The sequence below is a fragment of the Pezoporus occidentalis genome, unplaced genomic scaffold, assembly GCF_034315485.1.
Source record: "Pezoporus occidentalis ecotype Australia unplaced genomic scaffold, CSIRO_AGI_Poc_V1 ctg1, whole genome shotgun sequence".
Classification (NCBI taxonomy): Eukaryota; Metazoa; Chordata; class Aves; order Psittaciformes; family Psittacidae; genus Pezoporus; species Pezoporus occidentalis.
The window spans coordinates 17,315,225-17,333,809 of NW_026912778.1; the positions used below are offsets into that span (position 1 = coordinate 17,315,225).

Genomic DNA, 18,585 nt, shown 5'->3' on the forward strand with positions numbered 1-18,585 from the left:
TATTTGTCCTCATATGAGGAAAACCAATCACAGATTTTGACCAAATTCACCTGGGAGTTATGCAAACACTGGGGCTTCATCTTTCTCTACCAGGAGACATACAGTAGGACAGAAGCATAAGAAATACTGCAAAGTAATCTGATACTGGCAGCCTGCCAGTATCAACCTCTGCTTTTGGTCCTCATTTCATACTTGTTCCTCGTTTGAAAGGTTCTTTTATGACTATTGTAAAAATTTACTAGGATTTTGTGCTCACTCATTCAATGGGCATGTTTAAGGCTTTTGAAACAGCTTAATTCAAGGAACAGAATCAAAGCAATCAAAGCAACAAGTGTCAGTATAAAGCAGTTCATTAAGAGCAGTAACATGTTCAAAACTCTCCAGCAGAGGTAATCAGGGCTCTGAGGATAGTTTCTTCAACTGACCTTTATGAACAAAGTGCTAGGCAAGAAATAAGATAAATTCTAATTATCTTAAGCATACCTACTCTTATTGATTGGTGACACAAGGGGACTACGTCAGTGCTTCACAACAGCTTTTTCTAATCAAAAGTAAGCAAAGAATGTATTTTCAAACACGGAATCAGTATGTATCTGTGTTTAGTCTGAGCAACTGGATCACAAAGAGGAAAATTCCAAGTCTCAATCGGGAGATGGGAGAGGACATTAATTCTAACATGCAGACAACAAAATCTCTTTGATCTACCTTCCTGAACTTTTTCTGCAAAGGTTTTTTGTACACATGATCAGCTAATTTCAAGTATCAAATCACTAACCAAACTGAAGGAAATATTTGACAGAAGCCTTTCCTGGCTAGGGTAAGACAGTTCAACTATGAAACAAAGTCACCTGTCACTGTATGGAAGAGGGTACATAAGCCCCAAGTGAGCTCTATCTGATCCCAAACAATGTGGTCCTATGCATCAATTCTCATTGCTCCAGGCTAAGAGTGTGCTAGATTTATAAGTGTGTCCCAGAAATCTCGAGGAGAAGGTGACAGCTCTCTCTCCACTTTTTGAAGCGCTCAAGGTTAACATCAGCAAACATAGCCAGCACCTCAGGATAGATAAAAACTTTGAGACAGATGGTAGGACAGATATGGTCAGTTTTAAAGAACAATTCTGCTGAGTGATCAAGGCTTGAAGCCAGTAAGTTATTTTCCTTCCTCCTTAGGTTATCATGCCTGAAACACAGAAAGGAAGGAAGAAAAAGAAATCAAGGAAGATGCCAGCTCACAAATTACAAGTGAAAAGGAGGTAACAAAAGTTGCAAGATACCAAGCCACAAAGCACAAATGCTGATGAATCAAGAATGGCAGCAAGCTATTATGAAGCACCTGAGATGAAGGCCTTCAAAAACAATGACATTTTATGGAACAGAAAACAGATTTGGCCTAATAAATAGGCCTTAGACACCAACTGAAAATCTGCACAAGAAACAGGATTGTTTGGAGCACAGCATTTAAACTCGGTCACAGGCATCACAATAGCCACAAGAAGTCTTGCTTCTGCTCTGTTCTCAATGCCCTTTCAAGAGAGTCAAAGCACTGTAAGAATATGGATATTCTGCTAGTCTAATGGGTTGAGTCCAAGGAGTGAGAATTTTTTCCATCTTCTAAACTATTTACACTAAGAAATAGTAAAATGACATGCTGCTTAAGTCTGAGTGAGTCCTTCACAACTGGATAAATTAAAAGCAAAAACATCTGTTTTGAAGAAGATTTTAAAAAATTCTGGCACTTCTGTTCAAAAAACTCCTTTGGCTTTCTAAAAATATAATGTTCAACAATGTTAGAGACTTTTTTGATGAAGTGTGCTTAAATTGTTTCAATCTACTTCTTCTATATCCCTATTAAATACCTGTCTGATGATCGTCTTGACCGACGTCCTCTGTCAGATTCTGCAAGAGAGTGGGAATGACACAGTTTAACAAGATGGTGATTTTCATTGTTCAGCCATGTTTTTAATCTTTATTTGATATTATTCATCTTAATTACTTAAGGATCCTCTAGCTAAACTGCGGAGCCTTTGCGTTTCCAGTTCATATTAATCCAAGAAGTTACCCTTGCACATCTGTCTTAGAAGTTCAAGCACAATCTTAAATAAAAAAAAAATCTAAAAAACTCAAAAATATTTTTCAAATTATTTAATCAAAAACATACCAAACTATGTTTCAAAAGTGGAAATAACTATCCATAGGATGAGGAATTTTGCACTGTTGTATTGAACAGTTCCACTAATAAATGCAGTATAAAAAAGGTTGAGTTTACAACAGAAATGGTTTTAGAGAAACACACTTGTTCTAAAGAAAACTGATTAAAACCAAACTGAAAACTTTCCCATTAAATTTGCAGTATGCACACAAAAGCCATATCAGCATTTCCAGCTATGGCCACCATAAAACAAATGTAAATGCACAACCGACAAGCAGGGACAGTCTTAAGAAAAAAACAAACAAATCCTGTTTCACTCCTTGCATGGCTATAAGAGGACAGCTTGTCCATTCAGGAGGTTTTCCAAAAGAACTATGAGAAGCTGGATAATGATGATGATTACTATTATTTGACATATCTAGAAAAACTTCTTCGGCGGAGATATCATTTAAATTCAATGCTGCAGTGAACAGTGCTCAAACTCCACTCTGATCCCCAGCATATAATCCTTCATGTTTTTCTAGTACCTACTTATTTCTTAACAGATTCAAAACCTAGAGCCTCTCATGCAAAAATACAGTCATAACTCTTGAAAGTGTAATCACTTAATGATTTCAATCACAAAACATTCTGGACTAAAGCCTCAGCTATTCTGCAAAGACAAAATGGCAAGTCATTACCAGCCTATTGAGGGTGTGGTAAATCTTGTGAATATTTGCCAGTGTTGATAGGTGAGAATTCAGTTGAAAATCTGGAGGGGACAAAAAAAAAAAAAAAAAAAATAGGAAAAGTTTTAAATTCTCTCATTTCCAGCTGCAGCAACTGAGATCTTCATATGTTGTGGTCATTTAAGAGAAACATCACATAACTAGAAAGTAAAAGCCACCTCCACATTTTTTCAGCATCAACATTTTCAACACAAGTGGAATAAGTGAAACCTGCAAAAGACATCCTAGATATACATTTCTTCTTAAGGCACGGATCACCCTCAGCAAAACTGAACTATGGCCAACTCTATCCAAATATAAAATCATATTAAAAATAAATATTTACTATTTTTCCCTTTAAATTGGGAATCATTCTAATTTCCATCCTACTCAGTGCTTCCATCCCGTCTATTCCAAACCAATCTTAATGCCATATAACATTCTAAAATCCTTACTAAAAATGCTAGGGGTTTTTAAAAGCTGATTTTATTAATACACATGTACCTGCCTTTATACTAATTTACTTGCAAAACTAAGTTACTGGAATGTGCTTACATTGTTGAAATATGACTTTTGTATAACTAAGCAAAGATTGTAACACAGCAGCTGTTAGGATGAGAGCCAATAAAAACCTAAAATACAATATTCTAACACTTGAGGAAAGAAGCCATAGCATACATGTTAACTTTGCTCCCATGTTCCTAAAATAAAACACTTAAGTTTGCTGCAGTGACAAAAATGACAAACTAGTTTTTCTCTAGTCTTTTAAATCCCTTATTTTTTGCTAGACGTGTTGAGGACAAAAGTAGATAATAAGTAATATATGAACACATCACCGGTGATCCAGCCAGAGAGCATACAAACCAACAAGAAACTCAGAAGCTGCACACAGACCAGCTGACAGGGACCAAAGACAGCCAACTACTATACAGCATTAAACTAAATTAGCTACCCCACTAGAACTTGTGTGCAAGAACACTCTAATTAAATAGAGACTATTTACTATATGACAAGCAAAGTATTTCAAGCAAAATTATTCCATACATGAAAAGCTGTACGTGCAAAGTGTCACCAGCCAGTTAATGCATTAAAGCATTTCTACTGGGAAAAATTTAATTGGTTTTGCCCAGTAACTGATACAAGATGCAAGTAAGGTCACAAACATAATTCCCACATTTCCAGCCTTAGCATTTCAAACAAATGCTCTCAAAATACACTTCAGATGACCCAGAATCTAAGGATAAACACAAGTAACCATTAAATATCAGCTCCCCAAATCAGTGAACCAAACTGCTATGAAGTTAACAAGTGGATCTGAAGGAATTGCCTGCTGTTAAGAGCAGTTCTTCTACAAGTTGTTATGGAATTATCTTGTCACAGTGAAGAAAACAAAACTTCAAAAGATGCCTTTAGAAACCATAAATTTCGTTTACTATATTAGCTACAGAGTATCATTTCACTAATTGCTACCCATTTTTTAATGTATTGTCCCAAATTCACCAACATACCAATACAATTTCTCTTAAGTCAGAAGTACCATATAGATAAGCATATTCAACTTTAGATGTACTGATCTGTGTGAAGACAATCCAGGTCTTGATAGGAAGATCTGCATTAAGTGCTCAATAAAGTGCCACCTTTGCTAGCCAAACACTATTAAGTAGAACTATTGTGCAGAAAATCAAACCCGACTTTCTTAGTCAACCTTCAATTCAACATAAAGAAATTCAAAAAAATAAAAATAAAAGGCGGTGGGAACATAAAAACCATTCTGAGAAGGGCAAAGATTAAAAAGTAACATTTACAGATTTATGTTGGTAACTGCCAGACCAAACTAAGCTTTCTGGAAGATGAATTTTAAAATTCCCCTTGTTGCTCAGCCTAAAATCTACAAAGAACATGACTCTTTAGAGAAAACAATTATACCTGGAAGCAACAAGATGAAAATGTTGAGCAAATGCTTTATTCTAAACTAATATTAAATTGTAATTATAGATGGTACCCTTAAAAGCAATATATTTTGAAGTTAGGCTTATGTATATTATGTATCACCTTTGAAATAAAACATTTCCAGGCACTTCAAAACACACCATTCATACTAGTACACTTCACACATCCACTGGAAATATCCTTACAGTTTTAAGCTGTTACTTCAAAAATAGGTTACATAATTACAATGGACTTGGAGGGGTTACACAAATATATTTTACAGCTCTTGTACAAGTGTCACACCTTAGTTCCACAAAGACTGGTTTATCTGTATGAATATGGAGGATCAGAGTCCAAAGTTTTCTTTCTTCCACAAGGGAAGCTTGCAAACTAAGGGTATACCCAAAACCAAGAAACAGATTTCTTTTGCAGTACCTGTTATAAAAGCAAATGCAAGCAGCCAATGACTAGGGGAGTTCAACTACAGCTCAGGTCACCTCCTGAACTGGTCAGCATTTGCTGTATCTATATTGCAAGGAAGATACACCAAGTATCCTATGCCACTGAAAAGGTATATTTCTAAAACTTTTTTTTAAGAAACAGAATCTGAAAAAAAATACCTCCTATGCTTAAATAACACCTTCTTGAAAAACAGCAAAGGGACAATGGCACAGTCAACATGACAAGCAAGTGATTCAACATCATATGCTTCAGCAACATGCTCTCTCCCCTCCACCTTCCCAGCTTCTATGCTTGCTTCTGCAGCCTCCAAGTTTTGCCTGCCAACCCCCCTGGTCAGCCCACCACCTCAGGAATTTTATCCACAAAAAGTACAAACAAACCAACCCTGACAGCTCAGGGGTCTGAAGCAGATCGCTTCATGTAACTCCTCATAAGCGAAGTTCGAGTAAGAAACAAGAAAAGTCCTCCAAAGTGGGAGCAAAACAGTCTCTAATGGCAGCAGCAATGTGTTAAACCAACTACCCACTCAAGCCCCACTGTCCGAAGGATACATTACATAAAGCTACACACTCAACAGCTGGTTGTATGAGCTTTACATGACGAAAGCCATCACATGTGAAGCTATTTTTCACCTAAATACAAGAACTGGTGTGAAAATATTTTTGTTTGGGTTTTGTTTTCCTGAAAAAAAAAAAAAACTATCTTATAGCAAGGTACCACAGAGTTTATTGACCTGGGATGAAAAGAAAGAAAACAGCTTGCTTCATGAATACTGAAGAGATGTGCTGGAACATTTGCTATGATTTTAAGAGCTGTATGTCAAAAAAAGTATACATATTTTGTTGATTACTTTTTATGGATATGTTAGCTTATCTTTAGCAAGGATTGATGGAAAGGAAATTCCAAATGGTATTAATACTTTGCAATAACTCAGAATTTAATGGCTAAAAAAACAAACAAAAAACATAAACAAAAAAACAATAAACCCAAACAACAAAACAAGCCTTTGAGTAAATTAGTTGCAAATCCAGAATCTGGAAAGGAAAGAAATGCCACAGCCAGCCTAGTATCATGGAATTTAATCCCTGTCTGCATCTGGTCATCAACTCTTAAGCGTTAAAGTCTCGTTAGTCAATTAGTCACATTCATATGCAATTTAACAGTAAAGAGCAAACAGTTTAAAAATAACCTCTAAAACATTCTAGATTAACGTTTACATGCTACAGACCTGCCAGTTATGTAGAGGCAAAAGAAACAACAACTAGCTGTTGGGCTTGCTTCCATAGCAAACTACACAAAAATCTTTCTACACCCCCTCATTGAGACAAACATAGAAAATCCAATGAACAAAAAAAACCTGACTATATCTGAAATATAAGAAAATTATGCAGGTGAACTGAACTCAAATACTCTCCCACCTGAAATGAAAACTTTAAAGGTCAAGTCCATTTTTTTACTGGAGGGAATGATGTGCTGTCAAACTACTCAAATTAAGCCACAAATGAATACCTGAAAAAAAGAGTACTTCTGCCTGTGCACCTCCTCGCACATAGACATGTACGTGCCTGAATAAAAACTTCAACTTAGTTCCTGCTGTCAAAATTATCACTTTAAAGCTTGGACAAAACATGGCTCCAGGGTGCACAGCAATCTACTAAAGAACTAGTAAAAAATTAACAACAGCACTAAACCAGATCAGCAGCTGTAGTTAAGTTTCCTTTAAAAGTTTCTAGATTATTTTTCTGCACAAATATGAAAGTACACAAAAATCCCACAGTAACAGTAGGTCTAAAAATACTTCTAGACAGACATGCCATGTAAATGCTATAGATACAACTCTGTATTAACTACAGAAATAGTTGTAGTAGCAATTTTTATTAATGCTAAGATATATCTGACTTGGTACAAGTATCATGGGTAATCTCCTGCTACCTTCTCAGGAAAAAAAACACTTCGCAGACAATACATACTAGACAGACTCATCCCTGAAAATTAAAATGGAATGTTTATGGTTTTACTTTCATTTAATGGCTTTCCTTGGCTTCACACAATAGAACTGGAGAAAACTTGAAGTATTACTAGAAATAGCTCAAAGTACTGACTTATTAATTAGTTTTAAATAAACTTTACTTATCCATAAAAGAATCATTTAATCATCTACGAACTAAACCATTTCATGCTCTGTAGACTACTTACTGACTTATCCTAGGAGTAAGACAATTTATATTGATTAATGAACTTAGAATTTCAGATCTGAAACCTGCATTTGCTGAAAGCCTTCAATACTTAAGCAGAATTTCTATATTCAGTACTAAAGGCAGAAAACAAAAGAAAAACATGCATCAGTATTATTTTCATTTACACAAAAAACATCACAACACACCTAAAAAGTGAGATCCCCAAACTGCAGTACAGAGCAGCTAGGAGCTGACTCTGCATTCCTGTCAAAGACAGGATTAAGAATTCATTTCCAACGTGTCTGTGGCTGAATCTGCATAGGCAATGACATCCTTTCGCAGGGCAGCCTGCAGAAGAGATCTCTCTCAGTCCATCAGGCAAGAGCAAGCAGGCAGGCAAGGGGAGGCAGAGAAGAACAGGCTTGAAAAGCAGGGTCTCCCTTGATCTGATGGGGTTAAACATGACTCAGAAAATAAGGAAAACAGAAGTGAATTCCAGCCTGGACAATAAGGACATGCAATAAATGGGAGGCTACATCCTGGCTTCAGGAGCAACAGGACCTAACCATTAAAACTAAAGACATGGTGCTGCAGGACATTTCTCCTGCATACACATGCATTCAGAGCTGCACCAAGCTCAAAGCTACTGCTGACACCAGCAGTATTCAAACCCACAGCTTAAAATCAGTGTACACTTTCCAAACACAACAGCCTAAAATGTTCTGAAGCAAAACACAGAGTGATTCAAGCTACTGAAAAATAAAAACAAAACCCCCAAACCTAAATACCAAAATGCGGTTGAAATGATAAACACTAAAAAAACACTTATTGGTTTAGGTAAACATTCACATTCAACTCTCAGTACCACACGCAATCGGCCACTCACTTTACCTGAAACAAAGTGTTTTAAAATTACTTCATGCTACATAGATAGGAAAAACCATTAATATTTTTTTTTTCCCCATAGGAAAAAATCCTTCTTCTACCCAGGTATTCTTAAAGTACCCTAACCTGAAGGCTTGTTAAGAAAGAGGGCTACTGCAGTTTAAAGTCAATTGAGAATTTTAGAGCAAGTTAAGCAGTTAAAAAGTTGTGTAACTGTTATTTTAAATGCATTTCTGTGTACCTTAAATGGGCTCTGAACAAGTAAGAGCTATGCTAACCTATGGTACACTAAGCTATAGGATGAAAAACCCTGCACACTGGCTCATGGGGGGATTTTAAGGCTTGGGGATTTGGGGTGGGTTTTTTTTTTTTTGGAGGCGTGTTGGTTGAGTGTTTTGTTTTGCACCAGAAATACATTTAGTGTTAGGTCTTGTCTATAAAAAACATCTGCTTCTGTTGCTGCAAATACTGCTTGTGTACCTACTAAATGTATTGGGTAAGCATTCCTAATGAAGATTCTTGCCAGAAAGCTAGAGCAACCAGCCACAGTTGGAAAAGAAGGAGTGAAAGCAGTGAATAATCACAGCTAATTGAAATCTATTTCTAAAGCATGTATTACCAAATCAAACAGTATTTCAGTGATTCTGTGTTACTTGGACATTGAACATTTTTTCAGTCTACAATTCAAGAACATAAGAAGTTGAGCTATAAAACATTTAATACAGAACTAATTTTACACCAATTCGATGAAAAGTGTTTATCCAGTCTATCTTACTCTACCACCAAATTAATTCAAAAAAGAATCAGCAAGTTAGTTTTGCATTATTGGTTGCTATAGCCTGAGAGTCATTTGCCAGCACTACTCTTAACTTCATGCCAGATTAGGTGTCATGGGGCATCCTACAAAGGGCATAAAGCTAATAAAAACTTTGCATCTCATGCTCCAGCTAATTCAGCAGAAATGTAACCCTGTCAAGTACACACTAGTAGGGTGTCGAGCACCATGCCCATCTAGTATACTTCATGATGGATCTGCATCAGTCTAGGAACAGATATGCCAGTCAAAAGTATTACTGCCCCAGCTGTTTGCTTCTTTCTCTCTGCCAAAAGTTACTGACCCCACAGCCCTGCCAGCAGCACAGGTTGTGGGCATTCCCTAATCCACTTCAGGCAAAAAAAAAAAAAAAAAAAAAAAAAAAAAAAAAAAAAAAAATATCAACCCTGCCAGTTTAGACACTTTAAGTAAGCAGCCAAAGCTAACCTAGATACATTTGACTGAGTGAATTAGAGAGGGCACCTACAAACCATTTTACAGTAGGGAAAAGGAAGGAATAACCTATGGCTAATGGGCAGTAATGGGCAGCTGCAGCAAACAGTCCTAGAGTCTGCAGCCACACATCTGCATCAAGAGACACAGAAGCATGTGTCACATCAGCTGGTTCCCGTGGGCAAGCTAAAGCCTTGCAGCTCTAACAACAATATATATATATGTATATATATAAAGCCTTGTAGCTCTAACTATATATATATATATAAATAACTGATCAAACTGGTAACTATTTCCATCTCTTGTTGAGCCAAAAGGGGAAATTATGTTTAACCTCAGACCTATGATTTTAAATAAAACAAGTTAATTGCATGACATAAAAAAAAATGCTGGCACATTTAAAATAATGGTTCTGCTGGAATGGCACATTTAAAATAATGGTTCTGCTGGAAAGCCTTTCTAGTAGTCTTACTGTAGAAGAAATAACCACACTATTAAATGCTCTAATATTTAAATGGCATACCAGAATGGTACATTTTCATGGGATGTACCGCACTTCCTACTGCAATGGTTTTTGGCAAGCACAGGACAGGCAAATCAAGCAAGTTTTCCTCTGCTGCTTGAAGACACAAACAAAACTGGGAAATAATGCTTTGAAAAAGCCCAAAGTATGTTTTCAGTCTCTTCAAAGTATGGGGGAAAAGTAAAGAAAACATAGGATTAATAATTCACTTAGTTAGCATAAAAGCCACTCAGAGAAAAATAAATTTAAATCAAGTGTTGTGATTACACAAATGAAACCTCATCCTGATACAAAAAATGAAGAGAAGCACTAAAAGGAAGGCTGTTTACCTGTCTAATTCAGCTTATTGCACGGCCTGGTGTAGAGAAGACATTTCCAATTATAGAGTTGCAAAAAACTTTTAAGCAAATGTTTGCAATAGGAAAAAAGTTCGTGTTTCTGATGTAACATGAAAAGTGTAAATTCAGTCTCAGAAAGTAAAACTGACTGAGAAAAAACATGTTAATGCAGTTTATATCATTAGAACAGGTAAGAATCTAAGAAGGCTCAAAAGAAATGTTCAGTCAAGAGACGGTCATACCAGATTCTGCATGTGTTAAGAAATGCCACGAACACTTCCTGTTGCATTTAAATCAATGAGGAATAAAAACAACTACCATGAAGATACAGCTAATTAAGTTAGTTAATTGAGGAAAATATTCCTATTTAAAATAAACACATATACAAGGCCATGAACTGCCCCCCTTCTCCCTTCTGCCAAAAAAAGTTATTGAAGTGGAAGATCCAATCATTCCAAGGGACGTTTTTAAAGAAAAGCCAGTAACAGCTGAAGGCTGAGAAACAGCACTGTTGTTTTCTGCAGAGAAATTACATTATATACATATATATATATATATATATATATATATAAAAATAATCACCACATAGCCTTAACATCCTACACCAGGGAGCACTGGAATATTTGTAACTGTAGCTTACACGAAGACCTGCACCCTTTTTTTTTTTTTTTTGGACAGGGCACATGACAAAAGACACTGAACAGAAGGAATTTTCTAGAATAATTATTCTTTTCCATCATGAGGAAGTTATTTGTGCTGTAATAACAGCCTTAACCACCAACATACAATGAACCCTAAATACAAAGGTAAAATAAAGGAGAACCACTAAAGAAATTACATAACGTTGTGAGTTAAAGCCTTTACCAGGCTGCCCCATCCAATCTCTCATTTTGAAAAACACAGGAGGACTCAAGCAAATCCAGGCCTTATGCAGCATTTCTTTCCATAATTGCTTTCAGGACTTCGTCCAAAAGTCAGACCATCATTCATTAACGTACGATCAAAGCTTCAATTTTCATTATCTTTCCCATAAGCAAGTTCTGCAGTAATAAAGCGTGTCTCAGAGCTGCAACTCCTCGCACAGTGAGAACACGGCCCTGAGAGATTTCACAGGAATCGGGAACACCGCTGTACCCGGGAAGACAGCCTCATCTCTCCGGCGGGGGTGACGGCGCCGGTTCCCGAGCCCCGCGCAGGTGTGCAATCCCCCTACGCCAGGGGCCCTACCCACTGTCCCGCCTGCTCCGAAACCGGAGCCACGAAATACGCTACAGAGACAAAGCCCTCCCTACGCACCTCCAGAACAGGCGGCCTGACCCCCCCACTCCTGCCCCACCTTCCCCCTCCCCGCAGCTGAGGGCTTTGCCCCGGGCCGCGTCCTGCCCACGGCGGAAAGGAGGGGGGAGTAAGGACGAAGCAGCCCCTCCCGCTTCCAGCCCTCCGGGGGCTCTCGCCGACCGCCGGGTACCGGGCAGCAACTCTCCCTGCCGCGCTGGGCGGGGCAGAGTACCGCGCCGCCACGGTGCCTGCTGGAAGTTGTAGTTCCTCGCCCCACCGCCCACAGCCCTGCCGCGCGAGGCAGCCGCAGGAGAGACTCTACCTCCCACAATGCGCCGCGGCGCCCGTTCCCCTTCACAGCCCGCTTCTCCTGCACCGGCCCGCTGGAATCCGCTAAATAAACCACCACCCGCCTCCCCCCACATACAACACGGCTCCCACCTGGCGAAGCCGCCGGGCAACCCCGCGGCCCGCGCCCACCCTCCCCTTGGCAGCCTGGCTCCCTCGCAGGCAGCCACGAGGGCCGGCCGCGGCCTCACCCGCTCGCGAGCCGGGTCGGGGAAACTGCGTCACACCCTCCGAGCGCCCCCGGCCCCCGCCGGTCCTGCTGCCCTCGCCCGCGGCCGCTGCTGTACGGGCCGCCCCTGTCCAGCCCCAGCCCCTCCCGCCCCCAACCCCATCCCCCGGAGCAGCCCGCTGAGGGCCGCGGGGCACCTGCTATCCCCACGGGGAGCCGCTCCCAGGTGCGCGCACCGCCTCGCTCCCCGCCAGCTCCGCACCCGCAGGCCTGACGCCCTCCGCCGTCACCGGGAGCCCCAGCGGCGCGTTCGGCCGAGCCTCCTCGGTGAGGGGCAGGACAAACCGCCCCCACCCGGGCGGCAGCGCCCGCCGGCGGAAAAAAACAGGCCGGTGGCGCCGCCGGTGGGCGGGCGGGCGAGAGCGCGCGGCCCGGCCCCGCCGCTACTCACTGACAGCGGCGGCATCCGAGGTCATCCGGTGGGCAAGAAAGTAACGCTTCACCGGCCAGGGGCAGGGAGCTGTGCTGCGGCTTAGCAGCTGGTCCCCGCCGACCGCGACAGGGCGTGGGCACCGGCGACACCGCGTTCGCAAGAGCTCGGCCCGGGGACTCTCTGGCCTCAGTCTTGAAGGGGCGGTAGGCAGCCTCGGCCGCAGCACCTCAGGGCCGCCGCCTTGGGCTTCCGCTGTCCGGATCACGCCCAGGCCGCTGTGTGCCCGAAGGCTCGTAAGCCTTGGCTCTGCTATGCTCAGCTAAACAAGTGCTTGCACACGTACCTAACGTGTGCCCTGCGGCAGCTGGTGCCCTGTCGTCACGGCTGGCACTGAAGGAGAAAGGTCGCTGGGCTGCAACATCCTCCTTCTGCTCTGCAAACTCAACTTCAGTGTGGCCAAATCGCCAACCAGTTTGGAAAGATAACGTTTGTTTCTCCTGTCTCCCTCTACACCCAAGGAGAAGCATGGGCAGCCTGCCACAGCCACCTGACCGCAGGGGTTGTCGGGTCAATGTTACGGCAGCAGCAGGCTGGGTGGTGAGCGGGGAAACATGGGTTTTCAGCTGCACCTCACAGGTAGATGTGACTACCTCCCCACAGTTACTTCTAGACATCTAACACATGGAGCCACCCGGCTTTTCCCCCTTGCAGTACAGGGGAAAAGAGGCCCCATTCTGGAGCCGGAGGACACCTTGCAGGTCATTGCTGCTTAGCATGCGAGCTCAGCATCTTGCGCCCTGCAAAGAGACGTCTACAGCACTGCCAGTGCACAGCGAAGGATTATTACGACAGAAATTACCCATGAAAATAAACTTCCTCTAAGAGGTTAAGTTAAAAGAAAGTCAAAGACTCAGAATTGAAGAAGCACAAGATTTAAGGTGATGGTCCTTTTGGAGCAATGCATTAGCACACATTCCTGAATTAACAGATCTGAGCCTTTTTATGAGCCTTGCCTAATTGAGTGAAACACTCAGAATGTGCAAGTACAGCTGATTTATTTTGCAGAGCAGCATCTTATGTTTTCAACTGCCTGATTTCCAGAGAAGAGGGAGTCCATAAGAAAATGAATTGTCTTCAAAAGTCATGTACTAAGACCATGTCAGAGCAAAGAAAGACCGCATTATTTCAAATTCTTACTTGTTTGTTAACACCTTGACAGTATTTCTGTAGAACTTCCTGCCTCTATATATTTTCCTGCTTGCACCATCTTTTCTTTACCATAGCAACTGTATACTTTACCACCTTTAAATACATATATTTAAATATACATTATGATATATATACATGTATATATATCATAAAGCAGTACAAGCTAGGTTTCACTTCTCGGGTAGTTCTAACATCCCACATGCCAAACATTCACATCGGTGCGTGTCATCCCAAGCTCTTATACCCAATAGGGGCACCACTGAGTTGCAATTCATCTGATCTGTTCTAATTATGGATTGAGAGGAACAATTCCTTTAGGGGTGTCTGTTTGTTCACGTTGACCATAAAAAGCACATAGACTGCTGGATCTGAATAAAATGGAATCTGAAAAAATAAGCTTCTTCAATGCCTTACACAGCTGTGTACCGATACAGATCTAAAGAAAGGTGGCACAGAAAAACACTATCTGGTGGTATCTGAAATCAGAAAGGTTTGTACTTTCCCCCCCTCCCCCCATTTATATTAGTCTAAAATGAAAGATACTACCTTCGCCTTACAAACCTTTCCTTAGCCTTTAGCTTCTGTAACTCCTGCTGTAAGTGCAAAGCAAATAATACTGGAGGTTTGACAAACAGAAGTTCAAAATACTTTTGAATAGTTGAATGCACAAGCATAATCCCTGAGCCTTAAGAACCAGACCTGCAAAGAAGTCCATAGGGAAACACAAAAGAGACTTTGTTTTCTGCTTCTGTCTGCTAAACAAGGGAACGTATGCTTCAGCCAGAAAAGGCCTGCCCCATGAGAACAAGGCCCATTACAACATGCACCTTCATGCCAGCCTGAAGGAGGTATAAATATCTCCTGTATTACCACTAGTTGTAAACCATTATGCAAGTCTCCAGGCTGGCAGATGTTATGAAATCATGCCTGTATTTTCTTTCTGAAACTTGAGTTTACAGAACGCAGAAATACTTCATCTTATATAGAACAGATCAATCAGGTCATTGTGGATCAAGCACTGTCTCAAGGACAGAGACAGCTTAAGCAGTTCCAGCATTAGCCTCTTAATCCCAGCCTTCCTGGCATCCTTTCTTTTGTGCCAGTGCAAACACTTGTACAGCTAGATAGCAAGGTAGATCAAAGAGGAAGACTGTCTCCAACGCCCCCCCCCCAAAGCAAAAGAAAACCCAAGCCAAAACAAAAACCTCAACACTTGTTGCGGTTTTGTTTATTTGCTTGTTTTCTAGCCAGATGAATACCCTGATCTGGCTCACTACACACATGTGCAGATGCTCTCACCAACACACAGGTGAGGAATAATAAACCAAGAACTGGTGAGGGGCGGGAAATGGATCAGCCAGTTTGCACACTGATAGAGCAAACTTAAAATTTCAATCAAGGAGCAACTATTGTTGCTTGCCTTTTTATGGCTATGTTGCTTTTTTTTTGTAATTGATGACTAAAATGACAACCACATAAAAAACTACCATAGACTGAAAAATACTAACATGAGAAAGAGGAGCCATTTACTTACTTTTATCTTCTCCACTATCAGAAACATTGTGCAGAAGCACCTTGGAGAAAAAGGATCCCCTCTGTTTCCAAAGGGTATCAGACTCCAAATTGCTAAAGCCACTGCATGTCTCAAATACCTTCACTCATCTTGCTTTGCTTAGAAACAAGCTTGAAAGTTGATTTTAGGCACTAGAATCATAAGCCATTATATGATAAGCCAGAGGGAGAAGAGAACTGTAGTGAAAATAAAAACACTACCAAAGCATAATTTGCTGAACACTAACAAAGCTGATAAAGCAGCAACAAAGCATAATTTGCTGAACACTAACAAAGCTGATAAAGCAGCAACAAAGCACAGTACAGGGCATTGTAAGAAAAGAAACAAATTGTCTACCAGAAGCCCAACAATCGCAGTCATAAACCATTTGCAGATATGAGAAAGTAATGCTTCTGAAAGGATTTTTCACCCTCAAAGTTACAATGAAGCACCTAAACTTTGCCTTATTCTTGCAGTGCCAGCAGACCAGCGCTGATCAGGGATAAAAGGCGACCTCAGGTGGCAGAAAGCGGCAGCTGCAGATTCTATAAACTCCAAACCACTGCTCCTTCAGCAATTCAGCTCGTTTTAACTGCCCTGTCCCGTGGACTCATACTATGCTCCTCGTTTAAGTAGAAACATTTGTTCTGTTATACTTGCCCCAGACATATGATTTTGACCCCAAAGGTCCTTCTGTAACATCCTGCAAACAAATGTAATTTTACATACATAAGACTGTTAGCCCATATTTAAATCCTTAAACCAGATTTATAGGGGTTTCAGCTTCAGTCTGAAATTAAAAAAAAAAAAGTCTGCTTAATTCCTAATTGGGAAGCTATGTCAGGGAGCATTCAGAATTTCTGCCTGAACCATGGAGACGGATCAAGACAACCAGCACCTTTGGGGGCACAAAGCTTCTTCCCTGTCAGCAGAGGACTCTGGACATCTTCAGTACTCTGTTTCAGTGAGAGCATGGGAGCTAGTCACCTGCACACTGAAGCTGCACCCAGCTTGTTCCAGTAACATCAACTCCAGTCAAAACCCGAAGGGTATCCCCAACTTTAGTAATAAACTTGGTGCTCTTACATCCTGTTGGAAAATGGGAAATAACAATTTTAGGTCCTTCTCAGCCCCAGAGGTTTGAACTGCAGCTCCCAGGTTTCAGAGTGCTCTGTGACAACACCAGAGCCACAGCTCCTGAAGCCAAGCTTACGCTACACATAGAAATGCCTCACATGAGGTCCCAGAGTAGGAGCATATGTAAGAGGAGATTTGAGTCTCCGCCTCGCTGAAGAACCCAGTACCATTAGTCTCAGAAGTTCCTCTCTTACATGTTACCTAGCGTCCATCTTTCTTGTTCTCAGATACCCACTGGTAGGCTCCTGATGTACTGCTGTCTCTTCCTGTATATTCCTAGAAACTTTAACTGACCTGCACAGAACATCAGACAGGGCAGAATTAGGAATACAGCAGAATACATATTATTTAGAACTCAGATATTCTTAGTCTAGACCTTTTACTTGCCACAAAAATTCAAACCTTTAGAAAATAATGTCTATTTATTTTACATATTCATATTTTCATGAATGCATGAAGACATTCACAAACCTTTTCTTTCATAACATAGTGTCTTATGAAAGCTGACATGAAGAAAGTACAATTAGAAAAGAGCAAGATTAGTCACACACCCCTGCAGCAGGACCTGTTCTAGCACATTTCTTTCATAGTTTGAAACATAGTGATTGCAACTGAGAGATGTACTGCACATTTTTCTAAACCAGTCAGGTACAGAGGATTAAATCAGTGTGCAGATTCAAAAGAAAGTGTAGTAGTTTTATCTTCCCAGTTCTAACCACAGTAGTAAAAGCAGTATACAAACAGTTCATGGTCATAGCTTTTCTTAGTAATTCTAATAAAATAATGCAAATGTCAACAGATACTTGCTACTCCTTACACTTGCATAAATATTAGCTTGCCTGGTATTAGGCATTATAAAGAACAGATCCACCAATACTAAATTACACAAGATACTCAGAAGAGAACACCCCAACTTTAGATTTTGTCAGTGTCTACATGAACATTTATAATAGGCTGAACATTTCTAAATCCTGTGAAAATCTATCCAAGTATGCTCACAGGCTTTGGACATTACACACAGAGATGACATATAGTCTCACCTGTTATGCAAGTCACGCTTTGGTGTCTGACTTCTTGAAAAATATCCTGATTCCATTTTTTAATGGTTAAAAAAATTAAGCGATTTTCAATCTTTTTATGAGTATCATTTCCTGCATCTCACACAAATAAACTGCTCACATTACAAGCTATTTGCAGAGTCAGCCTGTGGAGAACGTTAAGTAATGTGGCAAGATGATGGTATATTTTGTATGGTTTATGGAAAGGCAAACCTGTGGCTGGCCACACATCAGGGCTAGCACAAGAGTATACTGCATAGAAGTGAGGCTACTGAAGAGCCTCTGTGCAATGCTGGTACCAGTGCCAGTGCTATCTGCTGTTGCAGGCTGGGAGGAAGCAGGATAGGAGCTACTGCTGTTTGCATAAGAGAACTGCTGAAAGCGCAAGAAAGTCAATCCCATCACACCAAAACTTAATTTATCCTGCTCTGCTGGAGATTCATGCAGAGAACAAGGTCAGAGGATTTCAAATCCTACCTAAAGTATATCTAAACTTAATTACACTTCCTTTGGCTTGTAAAGATAAACAGCACCTCTAGGTGAGAAGTAAATTAGTCCAACAATGGCTGGTTAATTCTAACAAAGTCAGGCTTTCCAATACCATTTAAGATGAAACTGTGTATTCCTCAAGTGCCTTTCAACTATTCTCTGCCCACAAAGATCAGTGAAGTGTTCAGCTCTCAGAAACACAGTTCTAAAAACAAGGAAGCAAAATGATGGGTGACCAGGATAAAGGGACAAGCTTGGTGATGGCAGCAGTTACCTGACTCCATAGAACAAGAAACCCTGGGTAAAGGCACATCTTGTATTTCCTTACATAGAGAAACAGTAAAATTAAGTATGCTCAAGCTGTTCTCAAAAGCACATGGTGAAGAATTAGAGGGAGAAAAAAAACCCACCCTCTTTCCTGCAACGTGTCCTATTCCTTTCAGTTACAGTATGTTTAGATATTACTGCAAAGA

At 40.6% G+C, this 18,585-nt stretch overlaps 2 protein-coding genes and 1 long non-coding RNA gene across 25 annotated transcripts in view; all 3 read right to left on the reverse strand.

The window, feature by feature from the left end:
- Positions 1–12,653, reverse strand: part of SPATA18 (spermatogenesis associated 18) — an 85,352-nt gene extending 72,699 nt beyond the window's left edge. The window contains exon 1 of the mRNA XM_062607269.1: positions 12,639–12,653. The gene's annotated coding sequence lies outside the window, so the exon portion shown is untranslated. The remainder of the gene's footprint in view (positions 1–12,638) is intronic.
- Positions 1–12,710, reverse strand: part of DCUN1D4 (defective in cullin neddylation 1 domain containing 4) — a 38,256-nt gene extending 25,546 nt beyond the window's left edge. For 3 of the 23 annotated variants that reach the window (XM_062607334.1, XM_062607297.1, XM_062607290.1), the window contains exons 1-3: positions 12,686–12,710; positions 2,832–2,902; positions 1,859–1,898 (exon numbers count right to left, since the gene is read on the reverse strand). Coding sequence is in view for 4 of the 23 variants with exons in the window: in XM_062607297.1 (XP_062463281.1) it covers positions 1,859–1,898; positions 2,832–2,902; positions 12,686–12,710 (136 nt within the window). In the remaining 19 variants the exon portion in view is untranslated. The other 20 variants (XM_062607342.1, XM_062607324.1, XM_062607314.1 and 17 more) reach the window with 16 other exon arrangements.
- Positions 12,711–13,583: 873 nt separating this feature from the next.
- LOC134156802 (uncharacterized) lies at positions 13,584–16,157 on the reverse strand. Its single transcript, XR_009962087.1, has 2 exons — positions 15,775–16,157; positions 13,584–15,724 (listed from the first exon to the last, which is right to left on the reverse strand). It is a non-coding gene; the product is annotated as an uncharacterized LOC134156802 (long non-coding RNA).
- Positions 16,158–18,585: the final 2,428 nt, after the last annotated feature.